The following is an 18,095-nucleotide window of genomic DNA, read 5'->3' as shown; positions in this document are numbered from 1 at the left end:
ACTATGCAGCTTCACTGAATTTTATGTTTCATCAGATTATACTGAAGCGAGTGAATACTCGGAATCTCAGTGAAAATCCGGAAGCGGACATTAACTTAAGAAATGAGTCGGGAGTCCTTGAAGGACAGGAGCAAAGTAACGGGAATACTATTACAGATGAGAATCGCAAGGATTTAATTATTGATTCTTTGCATATCGAGGAACAGTCTTCGCAGATTTTAAATTCTGGAATTGAAAAGTTTGTTCAACATGGGGAATGTGTTGATGAAAAATCCCAGACCACTGCCGACATCAGGACGCAGACTGCAAAGTATATTTCACATTTGATTTCGTTTTTTTCTTGATTTAATGCTCGTGATATTTGTAGAATGACCTGTGACAAGTATACGGAGATGGACAAGGGACTTGAATTTCCTGAAGGAATATCAGAAGACAAAAATAATGAAAGAGACGATATTCAGCCAATCAAAGATAAAATTTCCTTTGAAAAAAATGACGAGAATCCGAAAGAGAGGGAATCAAAGGAATCAAGGTCAAATTTGTCTGATAATCCCGAAAATTGTCATCAGGAAGATATCAGACGTACGAGTGATGGGGTGAAGATTTGTGAACTTAAAAAAAAATATAGTTTTTTTCCAGCATCCGCTGTTTGCATTGAGCACGATCAAAGGGACGTAATGAGAGAAGAGCAATTTTTAATTCGTGCTGTTCAAAGTCTGACTGAAAATCAAAGAGAGAACGAAGACTCGTTAGAAATTTTGCCCAGCGTTGATACTTTGGTAAAACCATCAGCTATCGTGCTTCGGGATGGTAATATGAAATTTGCTATTATAAGGTAATCAGTTTGTGAATAATGAAATAACGGATTTTATATTTTTTTTAAAAAACTTCATTCATTTTCAGATACTGAGAATTTAAGATAACACGATAAATCGATTTACTGATAGCGAAAAGAATCAGCTTAATCTAAGGGTGCTGCATTATCATCGCAACGTTTCTGCTTTTTCGCAAAGACCAATAAACAATTTCGCAATAACATCCTGCCGTTCCAAAATATTTGTCAAAGAGTACACGTGTACTATGACACGTGGAATTTCTCACTAACTACGGAATACGTTATTAAGCAGACAAATCGAGCGTATGTCTGAATGTAAGCCAATTTTGAAAATTTCATGCAACTCCTACGCAACAAAACAATTCCACGAATACACAAGATTGCGAGTAATAATAATTCGTGAAAAGAAATTTTCTTTCTCATCTCGTCTGCAAAGGTATTCTTGGAAATTCCATTTGATATAAGATATCTAAGAGGCGAATCATTTTTAATTATAATATGAAAAATTAACGATAGCCAAAGCTAAGGCAGTAATTTACAATAAAAAAAAAACTTAATGAATTCTTCGACAATGTAATTCGAAATCTAAACTGAGACTCAAAGTCGATTGGAACGCAGTGCTTTCCTCGAAACTCTTGAAGAAACGGACTAAAAATACATTTCAAGCGGCGCTATGCTTAGGCTCTACGTCCGCGTGCGCGTTACGTTACTTTAGGTGCGTTCATTGCGCCCGATTCTTCGACTTTACTCTCTGCTATTTTACCTTTGTGTTCCGAGCGCCGTTTTCGAGACAAGAGGTCAAAGAGGAATTGACACTCGGCAGGTACACGAGACGCAAGAATTCATCGATCTGAAAATATAATTACAGACCCAAGCAGGGCAATTTGACGATGGGATATTTGCCAATTGATTTTGGCTAAAATCCCTGATCATCGGCGACTCCAATAGTTCTGTTAGATATAAAGGTGGAGGTCGATGAACTCTCAGGTAATAGACATTTTTTCATGATGTCAAAGAGTCTAAATTACTTTTAGCTACTAATGCCAGTTGAAAATATTATGTTCGTTGTGACGATAATTTACGAAGTTTTTAAGAGAAACCAATTCTCACTTCCTCTAGCAACAAATCTTAGGCTTAATTTCGCAGGGGAGTCACGAGACGACGTTGGAATTGTGAAGCGAGCTTAAAATAGCGATGGATAGAAACGAACTCCTCGTTTCTTGTTTTCAATGAGATTTCGAAAAGTTATCGGGAGCCTATAAAATAATTATAAAAAAAAAGTAGCGTACCCTTAGAGTATTACGAAAAAATTCTTTGAGTTGACACGTAAGACTAGACTAAAGAATTAAAAGTGTTTTGCTCCTTTAACGAGGTTCAACCCCTCGACTTCTGGGTAGCATAGTGATATTTTTAGTGGTGGCTTATAACAGAAAGTTGGCCTCCAGCCAGCAAGTGTCTCCGTAGAGTTTCTAGCTGCAGAACACGAGTGGATCTCAGCACTTCGACAAGAGCGTGAGTTTCAATTCGATTTTAATGATTAAATCAATAGATCGGCGCACTTTTAAATAGAATCGATCATCGGTGTCGAGTCAGTGAAGACGTTGAGATCGGTACGAAGATTGTGTGATAATTGTGATAGTTTCAAGTGTTGCTATAGGCCGTTTTTATTGTAGGAAAGTGAAAAAAGGAGGGGTGGGGGTGGGGTAGGGTCAAAGGTGGCACCACGGATTTTCATTTGAAAAAATCATGCATAATATTTTTTAACGAAAGAATGAAAATGAGATTTTAATTTTGATTACTTGCTCGATAGAACTAAAGAATTTTGAAAAATTATTATTTTCATTTGTACCGTAGTACCGAGATATGTTTACGTTAATGACTTCTCGTGCATTGTGGGCAAACATTAGACTTCCCGAATGATGCGTAAAGCACGCGAGGACCACGCGATCATTTTAACAGGGATGTAGAAAATCTTTGTTTTCATTTGCGGGGTTAATTTTAACCAGTTGTTTTTGAATCGATTCAAATGATATTTATAGAAATTCTAGAAGCCTATGCAGTGCGATACGACGTTTGTATCTTTTGTGGAAAAAATTTTGAAAATTTCCCAAATACCTCAAGTAAGCTTATACCGACACTCAAAATGAATTATAAAAAAATGTGTTTATTAAATTTTCGAATACGACATTAAACATTGGTCGCGATCTGTAAATAGAAAATTACCAAACGTCTTACGGACAATAAGAAGTTGCAACGTGGGACGAAATTAAAAGCGCGATGAACTAGGCAAATGGAGCACGTGTCGTGCAGCCGAGCCTTTCGATCCCTAAAAATAAAAGCCGTTGGCCCCTTACGAACGTGTCTATTTTCAATGTTTGGATCATCACTTAAAATTCAAAGGGAATCCGAAACCATTTTCGATTTTTCATTCTTCCTTTTCGTCCATTAGGCTTTCGCATCGTGGAGCCGATTTCGACCGGACTGTACCTTGTCTTCGTGTGCTGACGATAACACACTCGAGCAATGCGTTTACTTTTGAGCGATAAAGGAATGATACGTTGACCCTTCGATATCTTTTCGCAGATTTCACGAATATTTAGCGACTTCGAACTCCTGCGCCAGGGCCAACACTCGCAAACTGCACCCCTTTGGCTCTGGAATCGTTGCGGACCGCGATAAGGGGAAATCGGCTGGCAAAGACATCGCGAGGACGTTAGAATGGGCGCAGGAGGCAGTGTGCCCACGGTACCGACTGACGTCAGAAGTATAGAGCCGCCGCCACTGCCGCCGCCATTTATTACTAACGGTCAGCAAACGACAAGAATATCAGGAGCATCGGTAGACGAGTCGCAGGACAGATCAACCAGCAGAAGCAGCACCGTTGATCTTGGTGGACCACAGTCGCAGGTATCTTTATAATTAATTTTATAATTTCAATTGATCTTGCAACAAAGATCTACGGGCACCGTTTGACCTCGTGTCAATCTTCCGATGTCCATCAGGGTCCCAGTCCTTACGCAACTCTCAGGAGGGAAGAGTGGTGGCACCACAGACCATCCGCGCCAAGTTTACCCAACCTTCAGCCCCAACAAGAAACCTTGGTTAGTGCATTGAAATTTATATTTTTTTCTTTGATTTTTGAAAACAGAATATAATTTCCTCGAAAATTACGTTGAAAAGTTATGTACGTTGAGTGCGATGAGAACGTACATCGTGTCTCTTCGTAAAATTCAAAGACGTACAGTGAATTTTGGTGCGATGACATTTTGGCAATTATCCAAAATTGCTTTTGGGACTTTACGGAGAATCCGCTGAGTCACATGTTCGCAAAGAATCATCTACGCTCGAAAGAAAATGCTTCGATCATGATCACGTGTTGCCAACTGTTGTTTGGCGGCGCTTCAGAAAGCTTCGCCTTACGTCGTTTGCCGTCAGTACGCAGTTGAAGATCGCGGAGTGCGGAACAAAGAGAACAAAGAGAACAAAAAGAACAAAGAGAACAGAGAGATCTTCGTAAGAGTTTAACGTTCCGTTAATTATTCTTTGTTAATTCTCATTGAGGTTACAAGTGCGCGTTCGACGCCTGAATATAAAACATTGGCGATTCGCAGTAACGTTTTAATTATTGCGAAGAAGCGTTCTTGCTGGTTGGTGACTTATTGGAAAATAATTTTAAACAAAGGTTTATAGGGGAAAGAAAAAATTATTTTTTTTTTTTTCATTATTTTTCTTCAAGTTAACTTACGCGGCTCAGATGACAGGTTGGCAGGCTGCCGGAGGACCTGGTCCTTCGACGACCACTAATCAGGATGTGACGGAACTTACAAGAACTATTTCACACCTGGCACTGGCCAATCAGCAACTGTCCACGGCTCACAACATGGCCTTGGCCCACCTGGAAGCTCTTTACGTTGAGCTCAGAAGGTTGAGGGAGTCCAGGAAGGAAGGTGCAAGCTTCGATCTAGTGGAGGAAGATTCGAAGATGAGACTCGACGAGGATGAGGATAAGGATAGACGCGACATGAGAGTTCACATAGGTAGATTGGAAGCTCTGATAGCCGAGAGATCAAGCTTCTTTAAAGATCAGGAAATCTTGCAGAGGGAGGAAGAAAGGAATTTGCGCGATCGGGTGGAAAAATTGGAAAACTTGCTGATCGCCAGAAACGAGGAAATTTTAAAGATAAAGGAATGCGCTCAGGAATCGGATAAGGATGACGAGGAGAAAATCGAATTGAGACGCAGACTCGAAGTGGCGGAAGGTTTGCTGGTGTCTAAGAACGAAGTAGTGGAGGACGAGGAGAAGAGAAGAATGCGAAAAAAAATTGAGTATTTGGAAAATCTTTTAAGAAATTTAGAAAGTTCGAAAAATTCTTCGAGTAGAGATAATGGCGTCGAGGCATCGGGACCAGTCGAGGTTCAATTTTTGGTAAAAAGACAAGCTGCAAGCTCAGATTATGAAAAAGCAATGGCCAAGATTGATGATTTGGAGAAGCAGCTACAAACGGAAAGGTCAAAACATACGAGCGATAACTTTGGTGATGATTTGAATCACGAGTATCAAAAGGCCGTACATAGAATTCATATTTTAGAAGAAGAACTAGATAACGTGAAGGGAAGAAGCGAATCTCAGACAATGAAGGAGGATCTGGAGCGGAAGTATGACCTGGCTGTGGACCGGATGGTCGGACTGGATACGAAGTTGAGACAGGAGGAGGACGCCGAAGAGTCGAGGAAATCCCGTGAGAAGATCTTTGAGAAGTCGCAGAACGACGAAATAGTTAGATTAACGAATGAGATTGAGAAGCTGAAGACTGATCGGTTCGAAACTCAGGAAATCAATGAGAAACTCAGGCACGACTTGGAGCTGCAGAAGGAGACTATAGAAAAGCTTAAAGAAGATTATGAGGTAACGTATCGAATAATTCATTGGGATTGTTGTTTTTGAGAAACAATTTTTTAACGAATAATTTTGTTTAGATTTCGAAAACGCAATACGAAAAGGTCGAATTGAACTTGAATGAGCGCACGGAAGAATTCAAGAAGCTACAGGAGGGTTTCGAGTTTGCAAAAGAGGAGACAGTGCGCTTACTCAAGGAGCTTGATGCATTCCATCTAGAGAAGGACACTGCCAAAGCAAGGATCTCGAGCTTAGAGCAGGATCTGCAAAAGTCTCTCTTGGAGAAGGAGCAGATCAAAGGCATCGAGAGCCAGAAGTGCTCGAGGCTGCGAGCTCAGCTGTCCGAGGAAGTTTCCGATAAGAAGAAGCAAATAAAGGCCCTCGAGGATGCCCTCGAGGAAATCCAAAGACTGAAGGAAGCAGTTAAGGCTGAGAAAAAGGACTTGAGTCCTGACGGGAACGTTCAGGTCCTTGAGCCAGTAGTAGAAGCGATTGAGACGAGCGAGGAAGTACCTGAGGTACCTGAAGAGGCGACGAGCAATCGCGCCAGCAACATGGAGGAGTTCAAGAAGGAATTGACCCTCAAGAGAGAAGCCAGACAGCGAGCAATAGCGGCTGTTTCATCCGAGATGGAGCGACTCAGACGCGAGTTGGATGCTGAGAAGGAAGCACATTCTGAGACTTCGAAGGTCTTGGAGTTGCTGAAGTCTGCTCAAGGTGGACCAGCGTCAAGGAGCGAAGACTCTGAGAGGCTCGATGACTCGGGTACGGAGGAAGTTCGAAGGTTGAAGGAAGAAGTGAGAATGGAGAAAGAAGCGCACGAGGAGACTTTGAGGAGAATGGAAGCTCAAAGACTGGCGGATACTTTGAAGGTAAGAGTACGAAGACTCTGTACGGCTGCACATGAGTGACGTAAGTTTTGAAACTGATAGGACTCTTTTTTTAGATTTCTGATGAGCTGAAGAACAACATTCGCTTACAAACGGAAAAAATTGATGACCTTCAGTATCAGCTGGAATGCAATCACGAAGGTCACGAAAATCAGATTTCAAGGTTAAAGGAAGTTAATAGTAAAAGTCGTGAAATTCTTAAGCAAAGGGAGAGGCAGATAAACAAGTTGAAGGATCTTCTGGCTCAAATTTTGGCTAGACTCGGGGATAGGAGCTTTTTAGAAATTTCGGATGACGTCAGGTACGAGTACGACCAGCAATTGGATAATATTCGAAATTTGAAAAGTTTGTACGAAGAGCGTTTAAAAGTTTTGAACGTTTTGAAAGATTCGGCCACTAAAGAATTGGTTGACGTTAAAGAGAAATTTGAAATTGCTCGAAAGAAGAGCGAAGGATTGGAAGAAGATTTGAAAAAGGCTGAAGACAAGGTATATAAAATAGTAATAAACAAAGTGGTATCCATAAAATGGAATCATCATTACTTATGAATTTTATATATATTTCAGATTGATATCCAAGATACAGAAATCTCAAATTTGGAATCCCAGCTTGGTCTGACCAAAGCGGACTGCAGAGACCTTCAGAATCAAATGTCCGTTATCAATAGTCTTTTTACACAAATGCTGCTCAGTGCGTCCTCCGCCGATATGGATTTAGACAGGTTGACTCGATTACTGCAGGTAAATGGATTCATTTTAGTTCCCAACATTTAGCGTACTCACAATGAAATTCTAATCAATCGATATCAAAACACTAGGAGAATCACGATTTAATAAGCGATATGGCACGAGAGGAAGGTACTGAAGCAGCAGCACTGCCAAAACTTCTTCTAGACATAGTGGAACAGGTCGAAGGTCGAAACAGAGCTCAGTCATCCGGATCTGAAATAGAGAAAAAAGAAGAGGATCCCCAGGAAGAGAATATCGCCCATAATTTACCAAAAGTCAGGGTCCAAAAAAAAAGATATCAGCATCGATCTCTCACAAATTCAAAATTTCGACTAATCCGATAACACTTTATAGGTGTGGCGTGTCTTGCTGGAATTGTTGAGTTGCCATGCCGTAGGCGCACCTGCAGTTTCAGCCTCGTCTTCGTCTGCCCCCGATAGCTGTTACAAATCTGTGGATACTCCCACGGGACCCAGGCTGGTTATTTCAGTTAGTAAGACTTATATACGTTTGAAGGAGCTGATCCTGGAGAAGAAACATTTGGAGAAGGAGATGAATAGGATGAAACAGCTGAATACTCATCTGGAAAGCAAATTAGGAGAACAGGTGGACGAAGGAATTTTATTGATAATAATTTTGTGAGATTCGTGATTGTTTGTTTATTGTTTATTTTTTGTTGTTAATTATTCACAGGAGAAAAGACTGTCAATGGTTTCGGATGAATTGAGTAAAACGTGGAATATAGTGGGTCGAATGCAGGCGCAGCATCAGCAGCTTCATACTCATGAGAAAATTCTGAGGTACGAGCTTCAGCAGAAGCGAAAGATGCTTCAGGAATTGAAGCAGGAATTGGAGTATTGTAGAGAAAAGTGGGAATCTGCCAGGCAGAAGAATACAAATACTGAAATAGAATGGAGAAGCCTGAGAAGAGAATTTGCAGCCAGAAAGGCACTGGCTGCACAGGATTCTTTTAATAACAGGTTATTTTAGAATTTCAATGAAATTCCACATTTCACTTCTTTTATTAGACATCTATTTTAAGTATTTTTTATTTACAGTGGAGAAAGTGGATTCAGCGACGAGCGCGGTGATGACTCGGATGAGGAGGACGAGGCTGTCGAGGAAAGAGTCAGAATCAGTCCTCGACGAAGAGCCAGGAAGGTTCGTAAATTGTAAAAAATGATTTATAAAAGTCTGCTTCATCCCAATCCGTGGTTGCTTCAGGAAAGTCCAAGGGTGCCTACCCCTGACACGGAATCCGAACAACCAACGGACACTGAATTATCCGAATCCAAAACTGGATCGTCCATAACTTTAGAACAGCGAACTCCGACACCAGAAACAGAAGCTGAAGTTGATTCTGAGATCATAGAAGTCGATGCGAGTGATCCTAGACCCGCGACCCCTGAACCAGACGTAAGAGTAATGTTAAATATCTACAAATTCTGGAATAATTCAGTAGCTTGAACTCGACCCGATTGAAAATATTCCAGTGCACCCCTGACAGCGAACCCCTGAATCCTCTGGATCGTGCCCTGACGAACGTCATCCAGAATCTGATAAAAATAGACAGCACCTCCGGCGGCAGTACCTCATCCACGTCCAGAGAGAGCATCGCGATGCCATCAGGTTCTTGTAGTTTCCGCGAGTCAGGTTCCGCGAATAAGTCAAAGAGCGTAAGTCCGAAAAGAAGGAATTCGAAAAGAAGTGCCCGCGAATGGAGTCCTCACAGCGAGCCCTGGACATCCTGGATGGGAGAGTTCGACTTGAGTACGCTAGGATCAAAAAAGTCATCTAAACAAAAAGAGTCTTACCTAGAAAGGTCATCCTCGCAGCCGCCTTCAGAAAGCACATCGGCTCTGGACCTTGAAGTTTTCAATGCCATAACCGAACCAGTAGAGAGCAGCCTAGAGATCATTGGACAGTTGGCGGCTCCTTCGACCAGCAACTTCATCGAGGTGGCCAGATCGTCTTCGGTGATCGAGAGGTTCGACCCGGTGACCACAGCCAATCTCGAGGGTGAGAAAGATTCTGTGAACCTCGAAGATGATCCAAGGCCTTCCAATACCACACCCACGCTGTCTGTCTTCTCGATTGGACCCTTTCCAAGCCCCAAGTTATCTCAACCCGTGAAAAGTGTTCAGTTCAGTGAACCTCTGGTGATGGGTCCATCTAATAACCTTTTTGCTACAGTTTTCGGTTCGAACGCGACCGACCAAGGGATTGTGTCGTTGGAAGAGGAGCGTGCATTCAAACCGGAAGTGACAGAAGGTGACAATATATCTATCGAATCAACCTCGAGTTTGGAAACTGTCAAAGAATTTCCAGTGTTAACACCAAAATACGAAGAAACGACGACTAAAGACCCTTCTGACAATTCTGCTAAGGTAACAGTAGTCGAGAACGTTAAAGTAGAAAAAGTGGAAAACCCATCTACCTCACCACCGGAAACAGTTGCCTCCTCTTCCGCTACGAGACCCAATCGCACTCCTGAGGAAGTTTTAGCTTCTCGTGCAGCCAGATTGAAGCGGCTTGAAGAGCAAGCTGATTGGCTGATGAAAAAAATGAATGCTACCAGCCAAAGAAGTTCCGCTCTGAGTACCAGACTCGAGGAACTTCATGAAGTCTATGGTGAACCACCGGCGCCGCCACCGTTGCCAAATTCGTTACCGAGTCTTCGAATTCAGACAGATTTGGAAGCTCCTAAGGTAAATATAACCTAATACATTTTTAGTAATTCAAAAAATGTCCTACTGATTAATTTCCATTTAGGACCCACCGTTTCCACCGTCTCCACCCCCGATGCCGTCTGTACTTCCTGCTCGAAGATTATCAACGACCGATTACGTCAATGACAGCGAATCCCCACCTGACAATGCGCCCTGAAAATTTCGATCGATCAGGCAATTATTGAGATATACCTATGAGGGATGAGAGAAGGGCCTCTATTCTCATTTGAGCTTATCTTGCCGAGCTGAGTGAAAAAGCTTAAGAGCTCAAAAGCTTCAGACCAATTCTGTCTGTGGGCAGAAACATTTTGGGAGTCTCAGGCCCGTTTTTTCAAACAAACTAACGGGTTCGACAAAATTGTCTTATCGACGTTATAATAATAACTTTTGTATGATAGCACAAATGGAGGTTAACATCAAACCTTAAAAAAGCGAAATGTATTATGTATAAATAGAATTGAAATGACCGACGAATCGCGCGCGAATTCGAGACGAACGAAAGTTTAATTTATTTGTTAAAATGAAACGACTTTTTAGTATTTTTCTAATTTGTTACATATTTCGATTTTATAATCGAAAAAGAAATAGGAAGTGACGAGGTATATTGCTGTACCGATGAAACCGTAAAAGCCTCTATAGGAATTCTCAATCGATTACTGATCTATTGTTACTTGTAATTTAAATGTTGTTCCTGATGTTTTCATAATCCGATTGATTGTAAGTGGCGTCCCTTATTGTTCATGGCGAACGTCACTTTAATTAATGTTTATCTCGTCCTGTTTTTTACCTTTGGCTGTGTATTTGATTGAAATAAACTTTTGTCAGTGAGTTATTGACGTGCAGCTGTTTTTAGGGATAATAATGATTTTCGAAATTTATTTTTCAAATAATTAACAATTTCAGGCAGTAAATTTTTCAATTCTTTAAGATCCTTCATAAAATTTGTCTTAACTCCTTCTTACTCTCACTCTGATTCCTTCACTTTATTTCTCCGTCGCATAGATTATATAAGATATGTATAGTATTCACAAGGTTTCCATTTTTTTTAGCATTTCAGGTCGATAATAAAATTCGTACAAAATAATTTGTATAACAAAAACAGCTAATTACTCTAAATATCCTAAGTACATAAGTATTTTCCATTTCACGTAACTCTTACTCTCTATTTCCCCTTTTTCTCAAAATAGATTGATGGGTTTCTAAAAAAAAAAAAAAAAAGTAAAGAGCGTCAGCAACATACGGACGTACGTTGAGTCCTTAATTTTTTTTTTTACAAAATAATTTTCATGGAAAATACTTACTCTACATACACGTTCGATTTTCTATCTACATACGTTACAAACTAGTATTGGCCATCTCTGTGTTTTTGTGTATTACTTATATGCCTATGTGAGTCACATATCTATCATTTAGAGTCATTAGTATTACTATTGTCAACGTGAGCATCACGTTCATAATTATTGTCATTGTCATCGCCGTCATTCGTGGGTATCGTAAGGAATAAAAAAAAAACAAGTAAAAACAAAGGGCTGACAAAAGAAAAACACAAAAAAACAAAACAAATGAAAAATAAAAATATAACACATCGTCAATACCCGAGGCTCTTCTTATCTTATCACAGCGTACGTCGTACGCTCATTGGTGAGAATGAGACTCGAGAAATAAGAAAAATGAATAAAATGCATATGATCAATTACAAAAATTGTATATGGCTGCTAGGAGGGTTTTCCCTATGCTTTACATCATACATTAATTAGATCGATGGAAGAATGAAAACGCAGAAGATTGTCGCGAATCACGATGAGTGAATGATAAATAATTGAAGGTTCGATTCTCTTATCAATGAATTACCGGGTAATGTTGGGGCTTATCGAATCGCTTATCATTGATAAAAAAAAAAGGATGAATGAAGGAAAGGCAAAAATGAATGGATGATGCGAATGATGAAGTTTCTCGATAGGCTATCAAAAGTTGAGCTTTTCTTGTTATCGCGAACGACTTGGCGACGTGCGCGATTTACTTATAAAGGCACTTCGTGTTAATTCTAGGTTACAATAAATTAAGTTGTCAAGGCACGACGCGTTTGCTCTCTACGTATAAAAGTAGAGTAGGCACATTATTGCCAACCCACGAGACCGAATCACTTTTTTATTATTTCCATAGGTTCAAAAGTAATGATGCCTTAATTCATTCGGTTACAAAAAATACTAAGGTATTCACGAAGTTAAATGCTGGGTGGCTCCGATTCTGTTATCAGGCACTTATCGGAAGGTCGTCGTAAGATCGTTACAGTCTCTGCCTTTTCCAGTCTTCATTGAATCATCTGTAAGTATCGATTTTCCTCGTGCAACGAACTCAAGGAGGTTGTCATGTCGTTGACCACCATATTGGCACTTGAGGGTAATGGCTGGGGCAGTGACATCGGATGAGTCGAGCTGGAAACGTTAGTTTCGTGCAGCTGCGTATTTCCAGACCAGTTCCTGCACTGCTGCACGTACTCCAGGGTCCTCCTGTAGGAGTCCTGTCTCATTCCCTGAGGAAGCTTCACCGGCGACCCCTGCTGCGACTGGCTGATGTCTCTGCATTGAATTTCGGGCATGTTGCTCCCGTGAGTATGGTAACACTGCTCCGAGTTGTAGCCCCATGGACAGTTGCAGCTGTACTGGTTGGAATTGGCTTGAGGTTGACAGTTGTGGCTGCAGGATTGTATCCTGCAATTGGTTTGCGGGCACAGTTGGGTCATTCCTTTGGGAACACCTTGACCGGCCACTTGTTGACTCCCGGGATGAGTACAGTTTTGAGCCATTTGCGAACACTGCCCTCCGGCTGGGTTCTGAAGATTGGTCAAATTTGTTCCTGGCTTGGGATTTTGCAGTGTTGGCTGCTGGGAGCAGTGTGGCGACATCTGGGGACACTGATTCTGGGCTGGACCATGACTCGTCATGCCTGGGATACTTGGCCCATTTTGTATAGGCATCGTTCGATGATTGGAAGCATTCCCGTTGTTTCCATGATGCGGGTGCACCGGTTGATTACAGGAATTACCTGATTGGCCGCATTGGTTGTTTGCATGATTGATCGACGCTTGATTGGTCGCTGGTGGCTGAGCACAATGTGGTGACAATTGCGGACAGTTTGGCCCAGCACGCATCTGAACGCATTGTTGTCCCAAAGGATGATTTGGCATGCAGGATTGATTAGAATGATTGGATTGGCCACAGTTGACGTTGGCCTGACCCTGACATCCGTATCCCGGGTAATACGCATGTGGTGGATGATTCTGGGTACAGTTCCTCGTCATCTGGGCAGAATTTGGCTGGATGTTGTGAGGTCCATGTTGCGGTGCCAGTGCTCCTGCTGCTGGTGACGTCATTGGCTGATCGCTCACGTGGCTAGGCGCGTAGTGAGAGCCGGGTGACATTACTTGGCCAGGGGACATCACTTGACCTGGAGACATTACCTGACCAGCTGGACTGGTCATTTGCGAGGCACAGGATTGAGGCCCGTAGGTCTGAGGTGGACAGTAACCTGATGCTTGGCTCATGCGAGAGCTGGGACACTGCGAGTAGGATGGAGACATGTTCTGGTAATTTGAACAATTCTGCTGTGAGTTTTGTTGTGGATAGCAGCTCTGCTGGTGCGACTGGTTGTAGTTGCATGGCGGCTGTTGTCGTTGGTAATGAAGAGGATTCGTGCAGATTGGCGATTGACAGATTGGAAGAGGACTACCCCGGTAGCTGACTTGATTCCCTCCTGCCTGCACCTGTAATCGGATGGGGGCAAATAGCTTAATTTGTCTATCGATTCTCGGAAATTATAAAGACGAGTAGGAAGATGAAATAATGTACTAACCTGACTCAGGTACTGCATCATCTCATCCGGAATTACTAATTTATTCTCGACCATTTCCCCTTCACCGACTTCGTCCAGGATGACTTCTTGGTTTGGATGAAGCTCTGGAAGCTGGGCCGATCTTGGCCTTGGTGGCATAGGAGGCGAGGTCCTTTGTCCTTGATGACCTCGGGCAGGTTCCGACATTCTGCGATCACCAGAGGGCTGCAGACAATGTCCACTAGGAGTCCAGTCACTAGGCATGCCCTGAACGCCCTGAAATCATTGTAAATGCATTATTGAATACACATAGATCCTCGAGTCCATTTGTTATGACGAAATAAAAAAAAACTCACCTGAAGCGACATATTTTGGGTTTGAACTACGAGGTTGCTCGTGGAATAAGGTCCCTGAAGATGACCAGGAGGATTAACTCTGCCCGAAGTCGTACTCAGTTGGCTACTTCTTCTAGAAGTCCCAGGACTAATAGGATCGTAGAAGCTTCCAGGTCCAGCAGGACCCATTCTGATAGCGCTGACTCCACTGGCCTGACTGCTTCTTCTACTTCCAAAGTCCGCCGACCTCATGCTACCGTAATAGGTACTGACAGTACTGTTGCTGTCTCTTCGAGGTTCGCTCAAGGGCTGCAGCCTCAACTGGAGATCAGACAAGCTGGTCTGCCTGGTACCGCCCTCCATCTTCAAATCCGTAATTCTCCTGTTGAGATCACCGATGTTGCCCTGAGGACCGATGCCGCGACCAGCTCTCAATCCTGTGACGCCAACCGGAAGTGGCGGTATGACCTTGGCGTTCAGTCTTCCCTTCAAACGATTTCTCGATGGTGGTGGTGCCTGTTGAGATTCCATACCCCCAACCTGAAAAACAAGGTCGTAGAAACATTTTTTCCACAATACAAATAAAAACGCAATTATATATTACAAGACCGACCATAGCGCGAAGTGCAACAGGCAGATCAGCAATGTCGAGGTCATCCGGTTCCTCGTTCCAAGGTTCCTCAGCGAGTGCAACGCCGTCGCCTCCGACTCCGCCGACTCCGCTGACGTCATCAGTGCATCCCCCAACAAGGGGACTACCCTGTTGCTGCATCATACTTGGCGGACTGTTGGCCTCGCTCTCTGATTTGACACTTGGACTCGACAGGCTCGGTGTCTTCGGATGAAGATCTTCGCTCCTACTTGGGCTGTGTCCACCTGCACCGGCTTCGTCGCTTCCTCCGCCATCGCCGCCGCCACCTTTGTGCTTCTTGTTAGCGTAGAATTCCGCCCCGTGAACAGTCTTTACGTGTTTTCTCAGTGACGACGGATCAGTGTACCTCTTGGTGCATCCGGGCGCCTTGCAGACATACGGTTTCTGAAAAATCCCCCAAAATTACTACGATTCCCGGGACCGAAGAAGGCAAGCTTTCAGATAGTGGGAATGATTTTGAAAAATACCTCGTTGGAGTGAGTCCTGTTCTGATGTTTGGCTCTGTCGCTAGCGTTACTGAAAGCCTTGCTGCATCCTGGATACTCGCAGGTATAAGGCTTCTCGCCTGTGTGCGACCTCAGGTGAGTCTTCAGGTTCTCCAGTCTGGAGTAGGCCTTGAAGCAGCCTTCGAACTGCCAATAGGAAGCGAAGATTAAACCAGATGAGCGCCGGTAACGGAAGCGTCGCCTTAGAAAGGATTATGCGAAAATTGAGCTTACCGTGCATTTATGTGGTTTTTCACCCGTGTGTCGTCTCATGTGAACAACCAGCATATATTGAGCTTTAAATGGTTTTTCCTCCCTCGAACAGTCCTCCCACCCGCACACAAAGCTCTTCTTGTTCGCATGGATGTGATCATTGTTTATGTGCTTCACAAGATCATCCTAAGTAGACAAAAGGAAAATGTCCAGATTATAGAATATGAGATTTCGAATTTTTCTTTAATTTAAATCGAAATCCCATGAAAATTCGTATTATTAACCTGAGTTGGAAATTCGAGGCCGCAGTCTCTCCAGTGACAATTCGTTTCAATGAAGTCGCCAGGTTCATCTCTAAGATCTTCACTAGGACTAAGACCCTGCGGATGGGTCGGCGGAGCCGTCGTCGTCGTCGTCGTCGTCGCAGGTTCCCTCTTGACCTTCGCCGACGGCCTCCTCGAGGAAGTATCGGCTTCAGCAGCAATGGACCTGTTGGAAGCTTCCGAAGCTTTTCTACAGGATTCCGGCCCCTGCTGAAGTGGAATGAACTCATAAAGTCGTATACCGAGGTGAAGAAGTTTCACGAGGGAATATACCCATGTAAATCAATAAATGAGCGTTCGATCGATTCCTCGTTTATCGCCGCTCGCTCAAGAAGGTAGAATCGATTAATTCGCCCGTTGCGATTGTCGCTCGTAAAGCATTCAGCGCGTCTCGCGCAACTCAGGCATTCCCTGATATAGACATAACTACGAATACCCGCAAATGCACATGCACCTGCACACCCGTATCGAATCGACACGTGGGTACCAGTTGCGAAGGAGCCAGTCACCCTTCCATTGGCGCACTCGATCTTGCAGGATCTATCGACGTGATTGCAAACTACCTGTACAAGGTACGCGTAACCCACGAGGGATGGGTCGCAGCAGTGGGGCCCCGAAGAGTAAGAGAGCACAAGGCCCAGGTAATGGATGGTCAACATCAGAAGAGTTAAAGGTGGTAGCAGAAATGCAATGCGGTGCAATCGGAGTCGGCCGAGAGTTAACAGCATGCAGACGTGACAGGCGGTGTGCTGGTGGTGGGGGAAGGAGTCTGCGCTGCTGGACCAAGGAAGAAAATGAAAATGCTGTCGGGGATGTAAATAAATCAGAGGGCAAGAGAGCAACGGCAGTTGCAGTTCGGCCGAGGTGGAGAGTAGTGGAAGCGGTTAGCGGTTGGTCCAGCCGAGGATGAAAGAGGACCGAGCGGTGAGCTCGCTCGCTCACAATCAGTGAGAAGCGAAAGAGGATGAAGAGGGCAGGCAGCCTCGTAAAAGAACGAGGCGAAATAATGTGCGCGAGATTGGTTGTAACCCGAGGACCTTGCGGTAACCCAATCCTTCGGTTGGCGCAGGTTGAACAACGATGGAGAATCGCCAGCCGAGTTTTGCTTCACTTGCCTTCTGTGTGCGAGAGGCGAGAGGCGAATGAGTCGCAACGCTTATTTATTTCAACTGAATCGATGACGGGCCTCCAGGTAAATATTGTTTCACGTCGACCAATAACGATCGAGTATCCGTTGTTGGGATTTAGTGACCTTGGAGGAGCGCTACCTCAGGAACCGCGAGCAGGTAATAGAGAACTCGAGGACTTTACGTTGAACCGTTACCCAAGTTCTCAATAACCAGGACCACTTCAGGACGGGGTCAATCGAAGGTGGCACTTACCTCGCTCTTTGGTGGTAGCCCACCGTGAGGTCCCAGGCTGACGGATGCTGCCGAATGAGGTGGGACCGGAAAGAGTTGCGAATGTGCTCCGAGACCGTGCGAATGAGGATGGGAATGAGGATGGGGTTGAGGTGGGGGCTGAAGGGGATGGGTGTGAGGTAAGAGAGCAGCGGCGGCCACGTTGCGCAAGAGATGAGCTTGCAGTTGTTGGAGATGCGGCATACCTGGATGCATTCCCAGCGCAGGACTCATGGCTGCAACGAACAAGAAACACATACTCTTAATCAAAGCTCCCTTCTCGCCACGTGGTTTCTCTTAAGATTTTTCGGCAGCGTCTTCACTGCCGACCAAGACTCACGATTGATCGACGCGTCATGAAGATCCGCGCTAAATAACGATTAAAAGTGCAACAGCCGATTTCCTCGACACCCAAGACCCTATGACGTCACCGATAAGCCGGTTCTGGGCCGTGTCCTCAATTAAATCAATTTGCGATGCAAATTAGAGGTCATCAGAAATTCCAGAATACTTAATACAAAGACTGCTCGAGCGTTAAAAAAAATCCGTGCGTGCGGCTCTAGGCTTGTTAAACGTAGCAGAGACAATCAAATCAAAACGAGACTCGGCAGTCTAGCGTTTGCTAGTCCTCGCATGGCCTAACGAGTTTCCGGCACGTAGGCCGAGCTTGCATTTCAATTGATCAGTGCGACAGGTTACTCTTATGAAATTGAATGTAGCCTCTATACCCGCTGTCCTATTAGCGCTGCCGTTTTCCACCTGCCGCCCCCCCCCCCC

The 18,095-nt window shown here is 43.8% G+C and overlaps 3 protein-coding genes across 14 annotated transcripts in view; 2 read left to right on the top strand and 1 right to left on the bottom strand.

Annotated features, from left to right (window-relative positions):
- The window catches only part of LOC107265190 (calcium-binding and coiled-coil domain-containing protein 1), a 33,909-nt gene extending 32,873 nt beyond the window's left edge, over nucleotides 1–1,036 (top strand). For 4 of the 6 annotated variants that reach the window (XM_025082501.1, XM_025082500.1, XM_025082499.1 and 1 more), the window contains exons 6-8: nucleotides 36–310; nucleotides 368–835; nucleotides 904–1,036. In XM_025082501.1, the coding sequence (XP_024938269.1) occupies nucleotides 36–310; nucleotides 368–835; nucleotides 904–910 (750 nt within the window). In that variant the 3' untranslated portion in view covers nucleotides 911–1,036. Of the gene's footprint in view, nucleotides 1–35; nucleotides 311–367; nucleotides 836–903 lie in introns of those variants that run through there. The other 2 variants (XM_015734366.2, XM_015734368.2) reach the window with 2 other exon arrangements.
- A 1,168-nt stretch (nucleotides 1,037–2,204) lies between these two features.
- Nucleotides 2,205–10,911, top strand: LOC107265188 (227 kDa spindle- and centromere-associated protein). 4 transcript variants are annotated; one of them, XM_015734358.2, is made up of 15 exons: nucleotides 2,205–2,347; nucleotides 3,419–3,742; nucleotides 3,838–3,936; nucleotides 4,572–5,741; nucleotides 5,813–6,604; nucleotides 6,679–7,110; nucleotides 7,189–7,362; nucleotides 7,440–7,625; nucleotides 7,705–7,956; nucleotides 8,044–8,330; nucleotides 8,409–8,511; nucleotides 8,575–8,766; nucleotides 8,844–9,369; nucleotides 9,544–10,058; nucleotides 10,123–10,911. In XM_015734358.2, exons 2-15 carry the CDS (start codon nucleotides 3,554–3,556, stop codon nucleotides 10,234–10,236), a joined length of 5,031 nt encoding a protein of 1,676 aa, XP_015589844.1. In that variant the 5' UTR covers nucleotides 2,205–2,347; nucleotides 3,419–3,553; the 3' UTR covers nucleotides 10,237–10,911. The 4 variants fall into 4 exon arrangements, with proteins under 4 accessions (XP_015589844.1, XP_015589843.1, XP_015589842.1 ...); XM_015734357.2 differs by having other exon boundaries at nucleotides 4,590–5,741; nucleotides 8,844–10,058; XM_015734356.2 differs by having other exon boundaries at nucleotides 8,844–10,058.
- Nucleotides 10,912–11,280: 369 nt separating this feature from the next.
- Nucleotides 11,281–18,095, bottom strand: part of LOC107265189 (transcriptional activator cubitus interruptus) — a 60,538-nt gene continuing 53,723 nt past the window's right edge. For all 4 annotated transcript variants that reach the window (XM_025082485.1, XM_015734360.2, XM_025082486.1 and 1 more), the window contains exons 5-12: nucleotides 17,301–17,554; nucleotides 15,880–16,128; nucleotides 15,617–15,781; nucleotides 15,365–15,529; nucleotides 14,859–15,281; nucleotides 14,267–14,785; nucleotides 13,932–14,186; nucleotides 11,281–13,842 (exon numbers count right to left, since the gene is read on the bottom strand). In XM_025082485.1, coding sequence (XP_024938253.1) covers nucleotides 12,391–13,842; nucleotides 13,932–14,186; nucleotides 14,267–14,785; nucleotides 14,859–15,281; nucleotides 15,365–15,529; nucleotides 15,617–15,781; nucleotides 15,880–16,128; nucleotides 17,301–17,554 — 3,482 coding nt within the window. In that variant the 3' untranslated portion in view covers nucleotides 11,281–12,390. The remainder of the gene's footprint in view (nucleotides 13,843–13,931; nucleotides 14,187–14,266; nucleotides 14,786–14,858; nucleotides 15,282–15,364; nucleotides 15,530–15,616; nucleotides 15,782–15,879; nucleotides 16,129–17,300; nucleotides 17,555–18,095) is intronic.

The sequence above is a fragment of the Cephus cinctus genome, unplaced genomic scaffold (genome assembly GCF_000341935.2).
Source record: "Cephus cinctus unplaced genomic scaffold, Ccin1 Ccin1_scaffold0215, whole genome shotgun sequence".
In the NCBI taxonomy this organism is placed as follows: domain Eukaryota; kingdom Metazoa; phylum Arthropoda; class Insecta; order Hymenoptera; family Cephidae; genus Cephus; species Cephus cinctus.
Note: the sequence above shows the minus strand (reverse complement) of the source record. Positions and strands in the feature narration are given on the sequence as shown.